The 16,790-nt window shown below is 33.2% G+C and overlaps 3 protein-coding genes across 5 annotated transcripts in view; 2 read left to right on the top strand and 1 right to left on the bottom strand.

The window, feature by feature from the left end:
- Positions 1–183: 183 nt before the first annotated feature.
- LOC105344334 (serine--tRNA ligase, mitochondrial) lies at positions 184–6,774 on the bottom strand. Of its 2 annotated transcripts, XM_066087621.1 has the most exons (15): positions 6,714–6,774; positions 6,271–6,337; positions 5,520–5,812; positions 5,351–5,386; positions 5,167–5,244; positions 4,893–4,947; positions 4,681–4,744; positions 4,414–4,567; positions 4,114–4,225; positions 3,686–3,725; positions 3,318–3,405; positions 3,031–3,134; positions 2,264–2,357; positions 1,470–1,565; positions 184–1,026 (listed from the first exon to the last, which is right to left on the bottom strand). In XM_066087621.1, the coding sequence occupies exons 3-15, from the start codon at positions 5,748–5,750 to the stop codon at positions 844–846; spliced, it is 1,335 nt and encodes a 444-aa protein (XP_065943693.1). In that variant the 5' UTR covers positions 5,751–5,812; positions 6,271–6,337; positions 6,714–6,774; the 3' UTR covers positions 184–843. The 2 variants fall into 2 exon arrangements, with proteins under 2 accessions (XP_065943693.1, XP_065943694.1); XM_066087622.1 differs by lacking the exon at positions 6,271–6,337 and having other exon boundaries at positions 6,714–6,762.
- On the top strand, positions 6,754–10,719 carry LOC105344336 (BTB/POZ domain-containing protein 17). Its single transcript, XM_034467874.2, has 3 exons — positions 6,754–6,878; positions 8,491–8,853; positions 9,079–10,719. The coding sequence occupies exons 2-3, from the start codon at positions 8,512–8,514 to the stop codon at positions 10,171–10,173; spliced, it is 1,437 nt and encodes a 478-aa protein (XP_034323765.2). The 5' UTR covers positions 6,754–6,878; positions 8,491–8,511; the 3' UTR covers positions 10,174–10,719.
- Positions 10,720–11,125: 406 nt separating this feature from the next.
- Positions 11,126–16,790, top strand: part of LOC105344337 (lon protease homolog, mitochondrial) — an 11,884-nt gene continuing 6,219 nt past the window's right edge. The window contains exons 1-12 of one of the 2 annotated variants that reach the window (XM_011452095.4): positions 11,126–11,648; positions 11,884–11,972; positions 12,207–12,326; positions 13,556–13,605; positions 14,131–14,256; positions 14,841–14,980; positions 15,285–15,346; positions 15,460–15,527; positions 15,620–15,678; positions 16,002–16,085; positions 16,414–16,545; positions 16,768–16,790. The exon at positions 16,768–16,790 is cut by the window's right edge and continues 66 nt beyond it. In XM_011452095.4, coding sequence (XP_011450397.3) covers positions 11,157–11,648; positions 11,884–11,972; positions 12,207–12,326; positions 13,556–13,605; positions 14,131–14,256; positions 14,841–14,980; positions 15,285–15,346; positions 15,460–15,527; positions 15,620–15,678; positions 16,002–16,085; positions 16,414–16,545; positions 16,768–16,790 — 1,445 coding nt within the window. In that variant the 5' untranslated portion in view covers positions 11,126–11,156. Of the gene's footprint in view, positions 11,649–11,883; positions 11,973–12,206; positions 12,327–13,555; positions 13,621–14,130; positions 14,257–14,840; positions 14,981–15,284; positions 15,347–15,459; positions 15,528–15,619; positions 15,679–16,001; positions 16,086–16,413; positions 16,546–16,767 lie in introns of both variants that reach the window. The other variant, XM_011452094.4, reaches the window with a different exon arrangement.

The raw sequence follows: 16,790 nt of genomic DNA, 5'->3' as shown, positions 1-16,790 counted from the left end.
ACATTAGTATCTATGTATGTCTTCACAACTTTTAAGAATCACGGGGACCTTTGAAGTGTCATTCAAATATTTCAGAATAAAATTATCAAGTAGTTCTCTGGTGGGTGGTTGTTCCTAAACTGCTTTAAAGTTTAAGTTTTATATAGCATTGTTTTCAGTCCAGTTTTGAAAAAAAGTTGACAGTTTTTTCCCACACATTTTTATTTGTACATTAAAATTTGGCACATGACATAATCCTTCACTGTTACATTAAGAAATGGATGAAGAGATTTGAAGTCTCCTTTAAAGTTTTACCTATTCAAATTTCAAAGTGAACCTTTTAACCTTTTAACCTTTTCAAATGGTCAGGTCATCAAAGACCTTTAATTTCAGATCAAGTCATTCAACAAGCTGTCATTTGCAATTAAAGAGAAAGGCTATTTTGATATCCAATTATTCAAAGTAGAAGCCATCTACGTAAAAAAAAAAAAAATGGTCTCCATTCAAATAACAACTCTTTTTCTCTAATTGCAAATTAGAATAACCTTATGAAAAGGTTAAAAGGTTCACTTTGAAATTTGGAAAACTAAATCTTTGAAAGTTCAATAGAATTATCTAATTCACAGATCACCCTTCAAAACATGCAAAGTTTTTCTCTTATCTGAAGGTTTTCTACTTCATAGGTTATTCTTCACGTGACAAGCATAGCTGTTGTCTTATCTGGAGGATGTCCATTTCACATATGTAACAAATATTGCTTTTCCTTTATCTGAAGGATGTCTATTTCCCATATGTAAAAGGAATAACTGTTCTCTTATCTGGAGGATGTCTATTTCACAGATGTGACATTGCAGGGCCATTCTCTTATCTTGCGTACTTTCCCTTGGAGAAGGTCAGCTTGCCCCTGACTGGTGACCTCTGGAGATGAGTCTGACCGGACATGTAGGGTCGGAGTACCTCGGGAATGACCACGCTCCCGTCCTCCTGCTGGTTGTTTTCTACGATGGTCATGATCAATCTTGGCACAGCACAGGCTGTTCCATTCACCTGACGATGAGAGAATCAGTTACTTATACAGTAAATTTATCTATTCTATCTTGAAACTTGATATTTTCCTGAAAAAGCTTCAAAACATTCCGGGCCCCACTGTCACCAAAAAAATTTTAAATACTCAACTCAGTTCTCAACTAAAATCTTTAAAAGAAAAGTACATAAATTTGAGGTCAGACTTGAGGCTGAGTATTGCTTTGAGGAAAGTCGGAGACAGTGAAGCCGGGGTTTGAAATATTGAAGTTAAAGGACATAAAGAAAGAGTGCTTGGAAGTTCCAATGCACTTTGACGTAATTGATGATCAAGATACCAAATAGCTACTACACTGTATAAATTCTCAATTTAACAATAAATCATTAAATGAAAATGCAATATCATCGTATGTTTATCACTGACCATTGCATGATCATCATTAATCATGAGGGAATAAGCAACTTACTGTTTCTGCATGTACTCCATCGTCTTTGTTTTCCTCCCTGTATTTGATGTTAAGTCTCCTGCTTTGGTAATCTGTACAATTGGAAGCACTTGAAATCTGGTAAAAATACATGTCACATTGAGAAAGTCAGTCTAACACATCATTTGTACAATTACTTTCACATATTTATACAATTCAATCTATCCCCGACCCATTTTAGTTTGACATTACATATTATTACACATCAAGTATTTGGAATTAGAAGTCATTTTTACACAAAGCATTTTAACACTTATTAAATATCTTATTAAATATCTCTCTCTCTCTCTCTCTCTCTCTCTCTCTCTCTCTCTCTCTCTCTCTCCAAACTCTTGTTTTATCAATTCAGAGATAGAGCCATTTTAACACTTGGGAATTTAGGCAGTACGTGACAAAATCTGATTTGATGACGGCAGGGTCTTCTCATGGTTAACTGTCCAGTCATTGGCTAATAAATATGAATACACTGAATGCAACAGCTACTATACTCATCAGACTTCATCCAGGAATGTATATTTTAGTTGAAACAGTGTCAACAGAGCAGATCTTTGCAAACAACCATTCGATTTTGACAGTCTATGAATATTAATGAACTTCTCTAAGAGAATTAGGGAATAAGAAGGAAGGAGGTCAATATTTGACAGCTTGTTTTGATGAGAAACTAGATACATGTAATAACATCCCATCGAAACTTCAAGCTCTTGTTAAAACGGCTCTAATCATTCAACACACATATTAATATGGTCAGTACTTGTATTATAAAGGACTCTCATTACCTCTCCCCACAGCTCTTTAGCTGGCATCCAAGTCTCAATGTCAAATTTCCTGTAAGCGGGTGCTCCTAGTTCTTGTGTAGGCATCTCAAGTACTCTGCAAAAGCAAGTAGACAATTACTGCAAACATTTCATCACATTTTATTCTACAGATGTGTAAAGCTGTAAAGATCAAGGCTGTGGTTCTTTTAGATTTATGTCTCTAATTTCTAAAACAGCCAGTTTAAGTTGTCTAAAAACAACGTTTTTTTTTAGATATTGTACAACCTAAAAATTATTTAAACACACTCAAAATGCTTAGAAAATGGAGTGTGATAAATATGGGTATCAATTAAAAGCAATCATTTTTGACTCGAAACAAAATTACTGTACTTCCCTTCATAAGCTACGGTATATAAAAAACCTTTTACAAGTATGCATGTAAAGTTAATACACGAGAGGTACATGTAAAATGTCTCATGAATTATATACGGGTACACCGGGTGTGTAAGAAATAAAGTAAATATGTCCAAAACCATAGTTTGTTAGAAAGTGTGATGAACTGTTTTTTAAATGAATAAAATTGTTGTTATATGGTATGGCAACCCAAATTTTCCTACAGAAAACCAGTTCTACAGCTATTTATCAATGAGTCTAAAAGTAAATTACTGTCCTACAGAATAGCTGGACGTAATGTTTGCATCGTGTGAACATGTGATAAAGGGTAATGTACAGCTGTTTTCTTTTTTTAGAACAACCATTCTTTATAAAACTGAAAGAATGGCTTTTACCTGAAATGCAATCCTAAGTTCTGAAAAAGTTGTTTCTCTATTTCCAAAAACTCTAGAAGTAAATTATCTCCTCCTCGATTCTGAGTAACCCCAAACATTTCAACCTGAAATAGGCAGAAAAAAGGTTGATATTTCTCATCCCATGCCAGCCAACAAGCTTAATGTTCATGACTAGGGCTTTTATTTTCAACTAATGTCTTTATTCATAATAAAAGTTTTTAAGAATGCAAATTTGAAAACACATCAGTAATTTATTGATGAACATGTGTAGGTTTTAAAAAGCTAACCTTAGTGAATTGGTGAACCCTATAAATGCCTTGTTCTTCCTCCAAACGCGAGACTTCTGCTCTGTAGCAACGACTCACAGCACACACCCTGGCACAGAGCAAAAACAGTCAAAACTATACAAATTGTATCACAAGTTTTCATTGAATACTATCAAATGTTTCAACAAACATCAATTATATGTATATTTACAATAGTATTTATATGTAGAATGTTAAAACTCCTAAAAACAATTTACTTTAAAAAAAAAAAATATTGTTACTTTCCTCTAAGAAAAGAAAGTTTCAAAGATCAAAGAAAATAATTGAATTACTTCCCTTTGCAAATAATACCAGACCAGTAGAGCATCTTATCTAATGCCAGTACTTACTTCTTTGGAAGAGTTGTTAAAGTCTCATTCATATAGAGACCTGTAAGATCAATACAATGATCGAATTTTAGATCAGCATAAAAATCTTTACCAGTAAAAATGGACTACATACAAAAAATCCAAAGACTGAAACAATTAACTTTATTATCAATGCAAGTGGTATTGTCAATTTATTGGATATCAAAATCATACACTATAAAATACTGTAAAGGTATTATATTTGACGTGTACGATATTTGGCGGATCGAAATATGTTCTTAAAAAAGTTTTAGCGCATTCCTGAATGTTACTATTCTTATACATGCATGCATGGCATTTAGCAAAGTTTTTGATTTAGCAGACCACATTCTGCCAAAAGCGCTAAAAAGAATACACCGCTTAATGTACATGTAGTACGTTTAAAGTAGACTGAAAAGTAGAATTCATACCAGCAAGTGATATTTCAGCTGTTCCCGCTAGACAGAGAGGGTTGTCATGGTGATTAGATTCCAGCTTGTATACCTGGTTCCTATCACCAGTTGTCCTAAATCCACAAGCTTCCTGGTTTTCAATAAAAATTGCATGTCCACATTTTTTTTTAAACAAAAATTATTAAGAGTTATTACAGAAGCTGCCTTTGGTCCAAATACACAAAGGGTTTTCACATCAAAACATCTTTAGAACACATAATTTTTTAAATATTGTTTGTCGTTCGAATATATTCTGATTTCTGATTTGTGTAGACTTACAACAACACTGGCATTGAGAATATCTGGGACGGAAACTAGAGTAAATCCCTGTGGAAGAATATTATCCAGGGTATACCTAATCAGGGCCTGCTCTAGTTTCGCAAAATCGGACAGGAAGTAGTAAGTTCGAGGCCCTGTAGTGTGGCCAACATCACTGAAATAACAAAACAAAATTATTGATAACTATTATCGCTTGTTTAATACTGCCACTGAAGAGCTATTGGTTAGAGATTTTAAAGATTCTGTATTTTTTTTGGCCAAAATTACCTTGTTCTAAGTAGATTTAATCTCTTTCCAATTTCCATCACTGACTGAGGTTTAAATGTAAATTCTACAGATAAAAGGGAGAGAAAAATATTATGAGGGAAAGTGACATATATCACTGAAAATGATGTCGAACAATGCATGGAATAAATTTTCAGCTCTGGACAAAGATACACGTAAAGCATTCTATCTACTAAGTGTTCCAAATCCTGTACCTTTTTTTGTTCCAAAAAGGCCTTTGCATTCTGCCTGTTCCTCGCTTCCTATGGGCTAAGGGGACAACAAAATACATGTACTATATGTAAATTTGTATTAAATTGCCTGTAGTTCACAAAAAAGTTTACTATTTTAACTTCATTGCTGAACAGCTGTATACATAAGTCAATGATTCAAATTTGTTCATACAATTATATTATGACACAGATATTGTTTATGATACCATAAATTTTCTTAAATTTTAAATATGGTTATAATGTTAGATTTACTCACAGAAGCAGGGGAGGTCCTATTTGGGATCTTAGAAGCTGCTTCATTTAATTGTTGAAGAAGGGACTCCTTTTTTGCAACCTATAAGTTTATTTTATGTTTTGATTAAAAGTACAAGTAACTTATGTTTATAAGCATTCACTACATGGGTACAATGATCTTAATATATACAAAATGCAAAACTTACATCCTTCTCTTTTTGAAATGTCTTCCATAGTGATATCTAAAACCAAAATGTATAATATTCATGTATTTCACTTCCTGTCATCTCTTCCATTATCTAAACATGGCTTAATGTAAAAAGATTTTTAAAGTGTACATTGGTATAGAATCAGGTCAAAGCAAGTCCTACATACAACTTGGTTTATATCTCCTACTCCTTTGCGGTTTACAATGTTTTCCTCTATGGCTGCTCCATTCTTATCATCACACAGGTACAGCCAATCAAACTCTGGACTGGGTGGATCAAATGGGCGTGTCCAGGCCTCGGGGACAGGATGAGAGCTTAGAAATCTGGTGATGACTTTGGATTTACAAAAAGTGAAGTTTGATTTGGAGATTTGTTTCCAGATTTGAAAGGCTCGCATTTTTTTTTTTTTTTATAGCAGAGAAAATGCTGATTAGTCAGAATCTTCTATTCTTTTATGCACTGAAAATAAATATATGATACACATTGTAAACAGATGTATGTAAACAGATGACTAAGCTATGACTTGATAAGAACTATAAATATGAACAACAGAACAAGTAAACAATTATGTATATAAACTGTGCAATTATTATGAATTTTAACCAAGTTATCACTCTTTTGGAAATTAAGTCCTTTGGAAAGTACAGTTAGTATTTAATTGTGCAGTAGTATGATGTCATATGTCCAGGTACGGGACATGAACTCGCAAGGATGTATTTGGAAGGTATGGGATGATAGTATTATATTTATCATAATTGCAGACTCTATAGAGCTTTAAAATTTGCCATTGCGTACTTGTCACGAATTACATGTTTCCTGTCAACCTTTGACATATACTCAAGTTCATATTAATGTTTAATTGTACCATGCATTGTCTGATGGACAATAAAATTGTGAAAACTTTTACTTGAATCTACCTTAGTAAATAATGAGCAGATGGGAAGACTTTGCCCAGTGAGCTGAACGTCTTACATCATTAGACTCCTACAATAATATAATTCTGTAATATTCTATATTTTAAAGTTTTTAAGTGAAATATTTACCATGTTTACACTAAATCTAATATTTATAAGCAACAATAAACATTATAAATATCATAATCTGATGTAAAACATGTTCTTTCACTTCTTTAATACCATATCATCAAAATTAAAGCAATTTTTTAAAGAAATTTATGGAACACATTAACGGTTTTATAAAATGCGATTTACCCCCCCCCCCCCCCCCCCCCCCTTGAAAAAAATCCTCAAAGCATCCTAATATATTTGCTCTAAGAGTCTTTATATCACACATAAAATATCACTATCAATAGTCCAATTCAACTGCAAAATTTTTATTTATTGCTTGCGACATGGCGAACCTTTGGCGAAGTTTCTCCTCTTTCTCCTCTGCAGCTGTGTCTCATGTGTTAGTCCTGAAAAAGGGAGGTAAGAACGTAAACAGACTCACTTCCGGTCGAAGTGGACAACACGCAAAACATAAACAAAGAAGATCAGCTGATAGGAAACCGTTCTGTGCAACGAAGGTAATTTGTTGACATTTGCGATGAAATAAAAACGTTGAAAGTTTTATGTCTGAAAACTGTTAAAACAACTAGATGTGTCATTGTGAATTTTTATGTGAAATATGACATGCCCAGTGCAATTTTTGGCCATTGCCAGAATGCACCATGTGCATTGCATTTTGATAAAGCTGAATATACCAAGAAAACTAAACACGCATCTTGAGTGATGTCGATGTTAGTCGTACACATGTAAATTAAGTAAGATCAGCTATATGCATGCATATGTTATGTTTTTGATATTTTCTTTATTTAAAATTCAATAAATTATGAAAATTTATGGGGACAAAACCCTATCATTATTGTCATTTTCATTTTACAGTGAATAAAGTACAATAGATAATTTCTTACAGGAAATATTTGTACCGTAATCACATTACATGCATGTCAATATGCAATCTCTCTTATAATACGTACTGTAGTACAATGTATATGAATACGGTGCATTAATCTACATGTATGAATGAATTTTCTTGATAATCATGGTAATTATAAATTATTTTGGTACTAAAGGGTTGGTCCTCTTTCAGTTCTCCTATTACTGTACTGTGATAACACTAGACAGTAAAATAAAATACATGGTAATGGTTTTAAAACATGATTTGCAAATTGCAATATTTCAGCTAGGGTAAGAATTGATCGAGGTACATGTAGCTGCAGGTCTGTATAGCTTCAGGTCTAAAAAAGATTGGACGACAACCTGGGTTTTCAATCCGAATTTTTTTTAGACCAAGAGCTACAGACCTGCAGATAGAATTGAGGACATTGTGGCAGAGTGCAAAGGCTTCCTTATCAAGTCCTTGATGGTCGCTTTTTCCACCAAACCCAAATACTGCTTATATATCAAGACATTTGCAATGGAATGGGAGAAATAATGAAGGACCAGACCAGGATTCAAACCTGGGCCCCCTGAATCTCTAGTCAGGTACTCTACCAAATGAGCTATCTGGTGTCAGTAATTGAACCGGTCTGACAGTCACATTCCTCCTCACTTAAATGATCTTCGCCCTTGAAGATTATGCACCCAGGCTCTTCTCCTGGCAGGAGTTAATCTCAGTTCCAAGGGATGGCACAGCAACAAATGTAATGGGATGGGAGAAATAATGACGGACCAGACTGGTGTATCATTTGAACCCAGGCCCCCTGAATCTCTAGTCAGGTGCTCTACTAACTGAGCTATCTGGCGCCAGTATTGGAACCGGTTTGAACATCACATTTATCAAAAACAATTTGTTTATTCTAAAATATATTATCAGAATATACACCCAATCAATGAATTTAATTTCAAATGACAAATTTTGGTTCAAAACTGCTGGTGCAACTACATGGGAGAATAGAATCAAGCCATACTGCATGAATGATTGAAACATGTTTATGCCATGATGTTTTTAACATCAGACAAACTCAGAAGGCTTTATTGGGGCACTGAACAAAAATAAAGTTTTGGTTGATTGGATTACCTTTAATCAGTTAATCCAAAATGTTGCACTGTTGCATTTTAGGTTAAGCAAATTTTAATTACACGTATCATACAAAAAAGACTGCATTTTATTATTAATCTTTTTCATATTTTTAGACTTTGGTGCAAGGGTAATAAATGGCTGCTGGATTGAACATAGCTGGCCTTCAGTTAGACACTGCACCCTTAGCACAGCACGATGGTGAGCAGGTTTCATTTAACTCCAGAAGTCAGATGTCTGTATCCCTCCCCTCCTCCCCTACAGCCCTGTCCCTGGCCAGCCCAGAGGGCATCGATTGTTATGGTAACGAGAGACAAGTGCTGAGTGACCAGGCCAAATTCTACAACAACACCACCCTGAGCGACGTCACACTTGTGGTAGGGGGCAACAAGTTCTACGCACACAAGCTGATCTTGGTCCGCTCCAGTGATGTGTTTGAGCGCATGTTGAGTGAGGAGTGGAACGATGGAAGCAAGAAGGTCAGAATTTTTACTCAGTCATATCTTATAATTCTATAGATATACATGTACCAGTATACACATTGCAAATTAAACAAATTATGGTTAACTTAAAGAAAAATATTTCCGTAGAAACTGCCTTTTTTTTAATAATATTTTAATTTAATTTTAGTTGGATAATATTGGGACATTCTATATGAAATTTTTTATGAAATACTAATTTTTTTTGTCTTAATGATCTTCCAGGACTTGACCTTGACAGAAGACAGTATGTGTGTCAACGTGTTTCCCAGATTTCTTCAGTTTCTCTACAGCTGTCATGTCAAGCTGAACATAGACAACACACTACCAGTTCTGATTCTGGCAGACAAATACAATGTCACAGATCTACGCAATGTGTGCATTTCCTTTGCATGTTCCTTCATCATTCCCAAACTCCAACTTAAGGATGTCTTCCATGTCTGGTTTCAGTATGCTACAAAATGCAACAACGTTCGCCTGACCAATTCCTGCATCAGTGCAATGGCTGAAAAGATGGATGACATTATTGGTTCAGTCGAATGGGAGGATGAATGGGTCGGCATGGACAACCAACAACTCATTGAGTTTCTCAAGTGCTCAGAACTATGCATTAAAGATGAATTCCAACTCTGGAATGCCATGCTGAAGTGGCTTCTTTGCCCCCAGTTTCCTTCAAGAGCTGGAGAAAAGATTCATGAGCTGACGGAAATTGTTGAACACATCCGTTTTCCTATGATGACTGCGGAGCAGCTCTGTGCAGTGGAGTCTAGTGAGGTGGCTCAGAAGTATAAGGATATATTCCAAAAACACTTCCTCCAAGCCTACAAGTACCATGCTCTACCGCTGACCAGCAGAGCCACTGTGAAGGAGTTCACTGGACCCTGCTTTCTACTGAGAAACTACACCGATCTGAGGTGGGACAAGCGCTTTGTGTTACAGCCCTTCTCCGCCTGTCCCAAGTGTTCAGAAGTCAGCTTTAGGTTCTCAACTAGAGCCTCAACCTTTCCACAGCAAACCTGGGATTGGGATCTGAAATGTCACCCTAAAGGATTCTCATCCACGTCTGAAGAATTCCGGTGCATTCTTTATTCAAATCTCATTTTAGACCAGCCCAGACCAATCGAGTATCTGCTTTCTGTTGTTGGAAAGGATGAGATTTTACACTCTGTCAGTGGACGCAAAAATTTCTCAAAGACGCGTTACACAGCTGATACAGAAATGGACAAGAAGGTGTCTGTGGCAGAGCTCTGTCAACCTAACTCCCCACTGCTGGTGGAGGACTCACTGATTCTACAGATAACACTGAAGCCCGTAGAATAATTATAATTAATTATAATAGACCTGGCTCCATGCATGGCTATATTATAAACATGCAGCTTTTGTAATGATCTGTGTTCATTCGTAAAATGTGAACTGCTTTATGCTTACATATTGCAATTTTTAACAGTACCTTATTACCGTACTGTATTTCTATGACATTGTCACAACAGATTTGAATCGTAGATTCAAGTATGCATGTAACTTATGCCACATGTATTATGGACTAAGTGCTTAAAAAAAGATTTCAAGTTAATTAGATTTTCATTTATAAATGTAAGTTAACTTTTTCACAGATACATGCATGATCATTAAAAAAAACACAGAACAAGCTTTATAACCCTTAACTATATGGCAAAGTCTCGATGGTATTTAACAGGTAATAAATGTACTTGTATGACACTGATAAAGTCAGTATAAAATGTTGACCAAAGAGAGACTTTGATGTGGTGTCGGATCATTCCAGTATTTGGTTGTGCATTGAAAGTGGTTGTTTGCCAAATGTTTTATTGATTTTGGTCATGTTTTTTTTTTTTTTTTTTTACATTTGTTAACAATTTCTTTATCATGTTCATTATTAATTAAACATAGAATTTATAATTTTATCTGTATTTATTCTTTGTCTTAAAAACTTAAAAAAGGCTTGCTCGTACTTTGACCATTTAGAAAAATTATTTAATTTTAGAAATTTTATCTATGAGAATGTTAATCAGTTTCAAATTGAACGAAGAAACTTTTATTTTATTTTATTTTTTTTTGGGGGGGGGGGGGGGGGTAATCCTTATGAAAAGTTTCCTCAGAAATAAAAATTCATGTTTTCAATATAAATTCTTAAGAATAAGTTTTGAAAGATTATACTTTGATGAAGACTTGTGAAAATCCAGATGTGTGAAAATTGTAATAAAATGATACTATTGAAAATTTGGCATGCGAATAAAACACGGATGTCTTACCTAATTTTGTTTACACCGGAAGTAAAAATAAAAATGGCGACCTTCATACGAAACTTTCGCACATGTTACTATAATACGAGACATTTTGGATTAACTGGAAGCCATAGGCAATATTTATGTTCTTCAAAGCAACGACACTTAGTTTGTGAAAATTTAAGATCTAACTCTATCCGTAATTTATGTACACCTCAGACAAAAACGGTGAAGGAATCGGCAGTGCGAAGGTTGCATCACATTTCTTCTGTGGAAGACAGGTTATGTAATTCTAGAAAATTCTCTCTTTGGAATAAATGTTTCTTGAATCAAGGCAAACGGGCCTTGTCTGTGCAAAGGCAATGCTTGAGGGCATATTCGAGTCAGGAAAATCCCGGGGATTCGGAGGATGGAGGAGACAACCCCTCTTGGCAGGGGTCCCAGTCTCAGTATCTCCCAACACCCCTCACTGTCCCTGATTACTTCCCAAGGGTACCTGTTTTAGCAGTAAACCGAAATCCTGTTTTCCCGAAATTTAGTAAAATGTTAGAGGTATGTTTTGTGTGTGTGTGTGTGTGAGGTTTTTTTTGTTAAATTCAAGTCTCTTACTTTATTTTTTTTTTTAATGAAAAATACTATAATATTTACTTTCTTTAAATTAGAAAAAATGTCCATCATTATTTCAAATATTTAACTTATTTCAAGAACAATTCTTTAAACCTTTTGATGAAATAACCTTGTATTTATTATAATTGATCATTATTAGTAAGACTGGCTATATTTGTAGATTAAGGATCCAGAATTGATGGAGTTATTGAGAAGAAAAGTAAGATTAAATCAACCATATGCAGGAGTTTTCCTAAAGAAAAGTGATTCGTAAGTCTTTCTACACGTACATAAATCTTTAATTAGCCATAGATCATAATGCAAGTCATATGACAATCCAAGGCCACATATTGCGAGAATTTATTTCAATAGAATTTCCATAACCAAAAAATGATATAGGTAAAGGTTGCTAACCCAGAAAAACCTCTGATATTCACTGTCCTACAAAGAAAGTATATGTTTATCATAGATAAAAATAATGATGTGTATTTTTATCCCCACCAGAAATGAAGCTGATTGTGTAACATCTTTGGATGATATCTATAAGATTGGAACCTTTGTTCAAATTGCTGAGTTGCAGGATATGAAAACAAAAGTTAGATTGATTGTCAACTGCCACAGAAGGTTTGTTTATTGCTAGAAAAGATTAATAATTATTTATGGTTAATTTTACAAAAATTGGATTTCTCATTTAAGGTAGTCCTATACTCGGCACTAAATGGGCTCAATCATTAAAAGCTTAGCTTTAAATGATAAATATACATTCTAGCAATACATATACAAAAGAAAATATGTATGTTTACATGCTAGTTTGTTTGCTATCACCTCTCAGACGTTTGTACCCCCTTGCGAAAATTATTGACAATTATGAAATTTGCCAGACGTCCGTTTTTCCTAAAAATAATTACCAATTTTGGGAAAATTAGAACTGAACATACAAAATAGAATATAAATATTTATTTAAGGCATATCTCATCAATAATTTTGCGCAAATTTTTGTAAGTAAGTACGCTTTATGGACCTGATGTATCAAAATAGAATACTAAAAATGCAATGCTAGTATCGCGTTTGTTAATTTTTGTTACTATTTTATGGACTCAAACTTAAATTCATGGTGTTTATTCTATAGATTGACATCTTAGAAAAAAGATTTGGTAAAATAAATTATATGTTGACGGATTACTTTTCACGCTTTAAGCTCTAAATCAAGTAGACCCTGACGAAAAAATCCGTAAAAATCACATTTTGCTACTGTTTTCTGCCTAGATCTGTCAACAATGTTAGATATCATTTAAACATTAATTAATTGACGATTGATTAAATTCGAAATAGCTTCTGTCTCTAAATTTAAACCGGTTTTAGTAAAAGAAAAGGAAAAATTCGGGGGGGGGGGGTCAAAACAAAGAAGATATAAGCATACCTGAGATCCTGGTTAATCAGAAACTTCGTTTTTCATTTTACTTTAACAGAATCGAGTTTCTCAACATTAAACATTTCTATCTCTCATAGAATACATATATTACCGTTCTTATTGCTTATTATTGCCATTGTTTACAACAGCGATGTAGAGCAAAATCAATACCGGGTATCAAAAACGCTTTGTAAAAGTCGAACCAATATTGTAAAATCCGTATTATGACGTAGTGCGATACTCGGACTACTTTAAGCAAATAATTTCATGTTTTTTTGTTTGTTTTGTTGTTGACTGAAGTATATTTTTAAACTAAGGTGTTGTAAAGGGAGATTTATGATAAAATCTAGCTTTAGACTATTTTTACTATGTTATTGTAAAAAAATTGTTTATTTTAAGGGAACAGCTCATCATGTAATAATTTCCCTTTTCCTTTATGTAGAATAAAGATAACAGAAGTTCTACCAGAGGATGCTGAACCATTCCCAACAGGTGCAGTTCCTTCACGTATGTACGGTACACAGCTAAGATCTTGTAACATTGTTATCCCTATTTTTAGTCTCATCATCAATTTTATATTGAACAAGCCTGTTTTGTTTTGATCTTATTTCCTGTCTACACTAACCTCCTCTTTAACATTTAAATATGCTTATATTTGTAAATACAAAAGAAGATTTCATTTTTGAGTGACCCTTAGAATTTTAAGTCAAAGGTGAATATCTAGTGAAGCTTAAGGTGAAATTGACTTTACCAGTAATACATGTTAAAATTGTTACTACATGTTTGTATTAAAGATATACATGTAAAAGTACATAGTATAATGTTCAACAGAACCAGTCATCATATATTTGTTTGATTTTGATTTTTTAGCAAAAACATTTTTCTTTTCAAAATACCTACTTAGGAACTGAAGGAAAAATAAATTGTTTATCCTTTTTTAGGGAAATAACCTTTTTTGTTCTTTAAGCTTCCATGTTGAATTACCCGGTATATTATTTTATTCATCTCTTGATTTAGTTAAAACAGTTCAAGAGAAAAATGACAGCAAAAGAAAAATGAAAAGAAGAAAGAATGGAAAGAACAACAATGGAAGTGAGGAAGAAAAATCAGAGATAACTGAAGCAGAGGAGAAACCAATTGAACGTAGGTTGATTTCAATCTACTTATTTTTTAATAAAGCAAAAAATAAAAGATAAAGGTACACACACACAATTAAAGTAATTTTTCTTTATTTTCATGCAAATTAAATGCATTTCTCTTGAAAGTGTTATGAATGCCTAAAATAAGCCACTTTTTGATAATATTTGACGATATTTTTCCCTTGAAAATAAGCGTCTTACTTCTTGCAGACATTTTCTTCTGAGAAATAAGCTGTATTTGAAAATAAGCTGTATTATTCATAAAAGTTACTGAAAAATCCCTGCAGGAGTCAATCTAAGAAGATTTGATGTTCTACAGCATTTATTTTTAATTTTATTTTGTAATGGTTAAAGAGAAAACAGAAACGAAATTTTTCATTTTCTACTTTTAGCATAATCATCAAATGGATTTTAATATATTATTTTAATTATTTTGTACCTTTATATTTTATTCTAAACCTGTTGAAAAAAATCAATTGGAAAAACAGTTATCATTTCTGCTTTGACAAAGTCGATTTACCATAGATGTTTTGTAGGGCTTTATATGTTAAATTACATTAAAAAATAATGCACTGATTTTGATTGCAGCACTAAACACCCCAACACCACCCCCAATGGGAGAAAAGATAGACGAGAGTGTTGTCAAACCTGTGTCTTCGAACAAGATTTTAATGGTGGAAACAGAGAACGTCAAGGACCAATCCTACGAATACAGTGATCAGATGAAAGTAAAAATGCTTACTTAGTACTTATCCTCATCTTATTACTTTAATGTGGTACATGGTATCTACATGTACAATATAATAATATACTGTGTGCAGTAAATTTTCAGTATAAAGCTTGAAAATTTGTTATTTTCATGACTGATGTACATGTGAATTTTTATGAAATAAGCGTAGACAATAACATGTTATGGTGATCAGCTTTTTAAAATCATAAATCATTAAAATTCATTGGTTTATATAATTCAATTTTTACTTTACTATTTTAATTTACCAAAGTTTTGTGACATAAGTTTGTTTTTCATTGTAGGCCACTACAGCAGCAGTTGTAGAAACCATACGAGACATTATATCACTTAATCCAATATACAGGTGTGTAGTTACTGGATTATCAGATTAAGATTCTAAAATTGCACACAATGTTTGAATCTACTTTTATTGTCCGTGTATTAAAAATTTGACATTTTTTTTTTACTTCATTTCAGGGAGAATTTGGCCTACATGATTCAGCACAATAGATTTAATGATAACCCTGTATATATAAGTGATTTAGGTTTGTACACAATATGACTACAAAATTAGTTTGAAGTTCATATAATACCTGTATATTCTAAGAGATGTTATATGTTAAATTTTGTTTTACAGGTGCTCAACTAACTGCAGCAGAATCATCCGATTTACAGTCAGTTTTGGAGGAGCTGGATGTTAGTACATTTTTACTAAGATACGATCTACTAACATAATACTTTATGTACATGTACATATGTTTGGCTCAATTATTGAAAAAAAAATGTTTTTAAATATATTTATTTTAATCATACAAGTAAGTTTTGATAACTTACCGGTATTAACTCATTTTCCATCTGTTTTGTGAGTGATTTTAGCAATGTGATTTTTTTTTCATGTGTTCAGTTTAAAAATGTGCTTGTTTATCAGAAAAAGTTCATTTACTTGGCTTTTACCTTTATTAAAGAGAAGATTTCATTTTATGAATATCTTATTATGGTATGTTGAAATCTACATGTAGGTATCAGAAAGACTACACATGGTGCTAACTCTACTGAAGAAAGAATTTGAAAGAAACAAACTTCAAAAGAAAATCGGAGAAGAGGTAAACTGAATTGAACTTTCTTACCTTGCTTGTTGTATTCATTTAAAAGCAAGGAATTTTTTTTTTTGTTTTAAGGTTAGCTTAATACTGTCAATTCCTTATATTACGCGAGTACTTAATTCCGCAACCCTGCTGTTTTGTATCAAATAACGAGAATATAAAATCGTGAACATCAAACTTTTCTCCTTATTTTTTATAGTTCTGAACTCTTTGAAAATAATGGCGAGATTTTAAAAACCGCGAAGAGTGCTTCTCGCGATTTTATGCGGAAGTTCATTCCTCGAGTTTAATTAGAAATGTGCAGTACTTAAATCTGTAAATTTTTCAGGTGGAAGAGAAAGTACGAAAACAACACAGAGATTTTATCCTAAGAGAGCAGTTGAAGCTGATTAAGAAGGAGCTGGGAATGGAAAAGGACGACAAGGATGCCATTGAGGAGAAGTTCAGAGCAAGATTAGAGGTAAATTACAGAAAGTTACCAAATAAAAAAAATAAAAAAAATGAAAGTAGTGAAAAGAAGTATTTAATCAAAGGAAAGAGTATTTGAAAGAAAAATATGTTTAAAAATCTGGATACAGTAGATCTTTTATAAACTTAAAGTTATGTGTATAAGAATTTGTCAGATCAAAATTACCTGTGGAAAAAATATGGTAGAATACAAGTTTTGATTTGATATTTACAGGGTTTGGAAGTTCCTGATCCAAT

This window comes from Magallana gigas, chromosome 6 (assembly GCF_963853765.1).
Source record: "Magallana gigas chromosome 6, xbMagGiga1.1, whole genome shotgun sequence".
Taxonomy (NCBI): Eukaryota; Metazoa; Mollusca; class Bivalvia; order Ostreida; family Ostreidae; genus Magallana; species Magallana gigas.
The sequence above is the reverse complement of the archived record's forward strand: the minus strand, read 5'-3'. Positions and strand labels throughout refer to the sequence as shown.

Excerpts from the sequence above, each read along its gene's own strand:
- LOC105344334 (XM_066087621.1), bottom strand. The coding sequence starts at position 5,750 with ATGCGAGCCTTTCAAATCTGGAAACAAATCTCCAAATCAAACTTCACT. Across the intron at positions 4,948-5,166 it reads ATAGGACCTCCCCTGCTTCT|CCCATAGGAAGCGAGGAACA; the intron begins GTGAGTAAATCT and ends TTGTCCCCTTAG. Across the intron at positions 3,726-4,113 it reads AGCTGAAATATCACTTGCTG|GTCTCTATATGAATGAGACT; the intron begins GTATGAATTCTA and ends TTGATCTTACAG.
- LOC105344336 (XM_034467874.2), top strand. The coding sequence starts at position 8,512 with ATGGCTGCTGGATTGAACATAGCTGGCCTTCAGTTAGACACTGCACCC. Across the intron at positions 8,854-9,078 it reads GGAACGATGGAAGCAAGAAG|GACTTGACCTTGACAGAAGA; the intron begins GTCAGAATTTTT and ends ATGATCTTCCAG.